General features: G+C 35.5%; 1 protein-coding gene across 1 annotated transcript in view; it reads left to right on the top strand.

Annotated features, from left to right (window-relative positions):
* Positions 1-5,059, top strand: part of LOC110028022 (monosaccharide-sensing protein 2-like) — a gene marked incomplete at its 5' end in the record, with an annotated part of 9,583 nt that extends 4,524 nt beyond the window's left edge. Inside the window, 2 exons of the mRNA XM_020729721.1 lie at positions 3,235-3,422; positions 4,392-5,059. Coding sequence (XP_020585380.1) covers positions 3,235-3,422; positions 4,392-4,848 — 645 coding nt within the window. The remainder of the gene's footprint in view (positions 1-3,234; positions 3,423-4,391) is intronic.
* Between the last annotated feature and the right edge of the window lie 330 nt (positions 5,060-5,389).

Below are 5,389 nucleotides of genomic sequence, written 5' to 3'. Positions count from 1 at the left end.
TCCTTTGCGGCAACTTCCTGTGGCAGCTAAGCGGTAGCAGTTTTTTGATAAGCTGCAGCTGCCCCGAACAAACTCATAGTCTATTGTCAAACTGAGAAGTTACTGGCTTTTTTGTTGGTAGTTATTGTATCACTCTTTCTGCTTGGGTGATGCCTGCATTGTGTTGTTATGGCGAATTCATTATAGCCTGTTAGTGAGTTATTATGAGCATGTTTGATGATCTTTTCTTGTGCTTGGCTATCCTAGGCTTGGGCGGGTGAGCGTTTGTGAACTAGATTGGTGAGTTTTACTTCAGTTCGACTAATGAGATCATCTTAAACCAAGCTTAGCGAGTCCTTTTAGGACCTAGCTGGCGAGTCGAACTTGAGCTCAGTTAGCAAGTCAGTCCTCAGCTTGGCGAGTCCTCTCCCTTGGTGGTTCCACCCTTAGTAATTTTTGCTGTACATTTAGTTTTTCATTTCTCTTATATATTTTGAAGGCAAGTGCGAAAAGCATAAGTGAATGATAATAAATAATTTTTGTACGTAAACAATGTCATTACATTTAACAACTCCTTTCTTCCTAATAAATATTCCTTCTCATTTCATGGAGATCCTTACAAAGCCTTGGTGTCCTCGTTTTCTTTCTTAATAGCAATTGGGAAAGATGGGGGCTATGATGGGAAAACCAAATATCTGCAAGGATTCTTTGATAGCAAATATTAGGAAGAGGCAAAAGACAAATCTTTGTGAGAGAGAGAAAGATAAGTTGAAATTCCTCTTGATATATGACATGCCTCAAGTTGATATGAGTTTATTGAGTGCAGATTGGTGTAGCGTTGACTTTCTTTTGAATTAAGTTGCCAATATATAATTTATTTATTCGATGTTAGCATTATAAAACTTGACCATCATTGTCTCAAACATTTTTTTCTTTACTAATTAAATTTGAATATATAATAAGCTTAGTATAGACTTTAGATCCTCCTTATTGGATTCTTTATAATACTTGTCCATCATTTTCTCACTTGGGATCAAGTCCTTGAGAGTCTTGTTAGAGAACAGATGATTGTTGATGATGGTGATCACATGGGATACTCCGTGATGGCAAATGATACGTAGAAATAAAATTTCAAACTATATTTGAAGTCATTTTGTTGAGCACTTTGATTTTTATCCATATTGTATGGTAATCAATTATGAATTTTATAAACTTATTATGTCCTTTGGATTGCAGGTTAAGTAAATCGTTGCCTTAAATGATAAATGACCAAGGACTTGGAATTAACTGTAAGTTGTACGGCAGAAGCAGGTTAAGTAAATCGTTGCCTTAAATGATGAATGACCAAGGACTTGGAATTAACTGTAAGTTGTACGATGGTTGAAGCTATATATGGGAGTGACTTTATGGCATCGTAGGCATCTATTAGGGAAGTACTCTATGTCTTTATGAATATCTGGCTATAAATAGACGTGCATTTGTATTCAGTTGGTTGATGTTAGATCTCTTTAGTGTCTACTACATTTGCGTGAGCACGTCTTTAATGATAAGTGTGATTTTCTTTTTGCATACACACCTTATGTAGGGCAAAGTTGTCATTTATGAGCGTATAAAGGGTGGTTTTGATCTTAGTCTTCTTAGATCTTTGATAGTAGGTGAGATGGTGCCAGACTTCAAATAATGAATAAGTGAGTTGAGCCATGTTGGGTCGACTAGGATGTTGTCTTCCATGACTTCTTTGTCAATTGTGGTTCGAGCAAGCTCTATAATAGATTTGTCGTCTTGATTCCTAGTTTCTTAGATCATGTTAGTCAGTTGCTTTTGTTCTCTTGAGACTTACTCAATTTTAAAGGATTCAAATTTATCCTTTTTTACTTTAGTTTCAAAGGAAGTACTTTTGCAACGTGCTTCTCTTGCTTTATAAAGTCCTTCGATTTGATTGACCCTAAATTGAGTCTTAATATACTTGTAGATGCTTGGCTATGACTCCGGCTACAATTTTAAGTTAATTATCAAAGCTTTGTATCTGGCCTGTTTATTTATATTTGAGAGGTTAATTTGGGTTGCAACACTGCATTTACTAATAGAACTTTTGTTGTGCTCTTTAAGGATATTTCAATTCCAACTCCTGTCGCTTGAGAATTCATTTGCGTATAATAACTAAAGTATATCGTCCTTGTATTTGCTTTTTTTATGTGCCTCCAATTGTGCGTCAGCCAAGGCTTGTGTTTTAATAGCTGTCCTGGGCGTGTATTAATTCATTGAGCTTGATCGAGGACTTAAGTAGTTGTCCAAAATAATTCAGCTTCATCAGTCGACTTTAGGTGATGGTTATTTGATGACTTATGTAGTGTGCGATATTTTTAAATGTGCGTTTTAAAGTGCTCTTCTCGCACAAAGCATTGTGGTTCTGCTTTGCTTCACATTTGCATGGAAATTGTGCAGTAAGTCTCGTTTTGTATGAGAAGTGCTCTGCTGTAGTTATATGAAGCACATCTTAATGCGCCTTCAAGCAAGCTTTTGTTCAGTAGATCAGCCTAGCAATGTTAGGATATCCGGTTTATTAAACTCTAGGCAATCTACTCTTGTCTGTGCCCACAGCAGTAGAGAAGACTTGGCCCTAATTTTTTTATTCCTTGCAACTTTTTCCACTTGATCGAGCACATCGACCCTCCTTTGATAGCTTCCGCTCAACCAACCTCCATGCGGCTTCTTTCATTCAATCATTCTCGTCAATCACATTTAAAAGTTCCTGGACACAAAGTAATGTTTTGGTATGTACTCCTTGTTTTATATTTTAACTTATGTTCTGATTAAATAGGAGGCTTTTATGTTCTTTCATTTTGTCGAATAGGTTGCAGGCATTCAAGAATTCGAGGAAATGTATTAATGTTATTCAAGACTTATGGAGTAGTATCTTCTGGCTGAATTTCGTAGAATTCTTGGACATTAAGTAATTTTGTTGAACGGTTGTTCCTTGCATTGTTTAAACTCATGCATGCTATTAAACCTTCACAGGTTCTTAATGTATTGGGATTTTCATAGAATTTGCAGTGGAGAGCTCCATTCTTTATATTTTCCATATCCTGAATTTTACCGGCTATTAAACCTTCACAGGTTTTTAATGTATTGGGATTTTCATAGAATTTGCAGTGGAAACTTGAATGGCAGATTGAGAGTTTCCTTTTTTTTTATTGTTCTTTCAGAGACAATTTTTCTTCCATCCTTCTATGCTGATTTCTTTTCGTCCTGCAGTTCTCAGGCATAAACGGTGTTCTGTATTACACCCCCCAGATTCTTGAACAAGCAGGTGTCGAAGTGCTCCTCAAAAACTTTGGACTTGGCTCTGATTCGTCGTCTATCCTCATCAGCTCTCTTACTACCCTGCTGATGCTTCCTTCAATCGGCCTTGCTATGAGATTAATGGATATATCTGGGAGAAGGTTTATCACCATTCATATTCACTCATATTTTTCTAATTTGCATTATTTATTTGCAAGCTCAAACCTTGCCTAACTACACTTAACAAATTTGTATTCTACGCATGTCATAAAATTGAACATATATTTGTCTTCTGTCTAGACTTTTTTTGTGCATTTATTCTGACTTTTGGGCTTTATTTGTTTTAAGGTAAGCAAGCATTCGTAAGTGATTCATTAAACATATTAGAAACATTTGTATGATGGTATTCGAGAGAAAGCAAGTTTTGGTTTTTTGAAATTTACTTTCATAAAAGTGATGGGTGAGATTGAATTATTAAATATAATAATAAATTAAATAATATAAATTTAATGAGATGAAGAATTAGCATATTACTCTTCTCTAATAATAGTAGTTATAGCATTTAATAATGTCAAGTGATTTAGATGCATACTATGCAATTCTTATATATCTTCATTTCTCACACCTAAATTTTGATATTTTCTTATATAGTATTTAGTTTCATAAACATATCAAAACATATACATGAAAATATGTGTTTTATTTATTAAATAATACTAGTGGTGTATTTTATGCAATGCTTTTTGGTATCAAATAGTGAAATTAAGGCTTTGTTGTTGTTGTCATCGTTGTTGCTGCTGGTGCTATTTTAGGTATTAAATGTTTATACTTAAGAATAGCGTGGTATGTATGTTCACACAATTAATGAATAGCGTGGTATGTATGTTCACACAATTAATGAAACGTCGGGTTAAATTAAACTTATAATTGCCCAACGAACATATAGAATCAAAATTCTTAATAAGTGTGTTCCGATGAAATAAAGAGTTAAAAATGTGTACAACTCACTTTAATAGAAATCACACAAGGAACTCCCTCCAATCACTTCCAAACAATTAATATGAAACAAGTTGGCCAAAGTGTTCCTGTGTATTGGGTAGAATAACAATCCTGCTTTCCCTCCCATGCAGGTTTCTACTTCTCTCCACCATCCCTATCCTGATTTGCTCGCTCCTCGTCCTGATCATAGCTAATCTGCTGGAACTTGGGATGGTACTTCATGCCGTTCTCTCTACAATTAGCGTCATCACGTATTTCTGCTGCTTTGTCATGGGATTTGGCCCAATTCCCAACATTCTTTGCTCGGAGATTTTCCCCACCAGGGTCCGCGGTGTCTGCATTGCTATCTGTGCTCTCGTTTTCTGGATCGGGGACATCATAGTGACATACTCCCTGCCTGTGATGCTCGACAGCATCGGCCTCGCTGGTCTCTTTGGGATTTACACGGTCGTTTGTGTTTTCGCATTCATCTTTGTCTTCCTCAAGGTTCCTGAGACTAAGGGAATGCCCCTTGAGGTTATCACAGAGTTCTTTGCAGTTGGTGCAAAGCAGAAGCAGCAAGCAAAGCAATTGTCCGCTACCAATTGATGAGAAGAAACCATATTGTTGTCCAATAGAGTTCTTGGAGTTTTTCTTTTAGCTTTATATTTTGAGATCTGTTCTTATTATTATCATATTATGATGATTGATATTTCGTTCTGCTGTAATGTTTTAATGTGGAGATGCTATTGCGTTTTAAGTTAACAGCTGATGTTGATGTTGGGACATTGAGAAAATGCTTTTTGAGGAGCAGATATCATACTAAACTCCAATGGCTTATTTGATTTAGCTTTTTACCTAATACTGTAAATTATTAGGAACTTGTTTTGAAAATTTCATTTACATACATAATCTTTAAGCTACATCAAAAACTAATTTTCTGACAATTATTTTGATATGACTTCCTTTTGCTTCATTTGTGCTTTCATAAGACAGCTTGTCCAATAACTTGTTTTCTGCCATGCTTAATGGCAAAATATAAATTTGTTGCAGCTTGTCCAATCCAATATCTTGCTTTCTGCCATGCTTAATGGCAAAATATAAATTTGTTATGCTCTTATAATTTAGAAGGAGAGATTCAGCTTGATGA

The sequence above is a fragment of the Phalaenopsis equestris genome, unplaced genomic scaffold (assembly GCF_001263595.1).
Source record: "Phalaenopsis equestris unplaced genomic scaffold, ASM126359v1 Scaffold000481, whole genome shotgun sequence".
Classification (NCBI taxonomy): domain Eukaryota; kingdom Viridiplantae; phylum Streptophyta; class Magnoliopsida; order Asparagales; family Orchidaceae; genus Phalaenopsis; species Phalaenopsis equestris.
The sequence above is the reverse complement of the archived record's forward strand: the minus strand, read 5'-3'. Positions and strand labels throughout refer to the sequence as shown.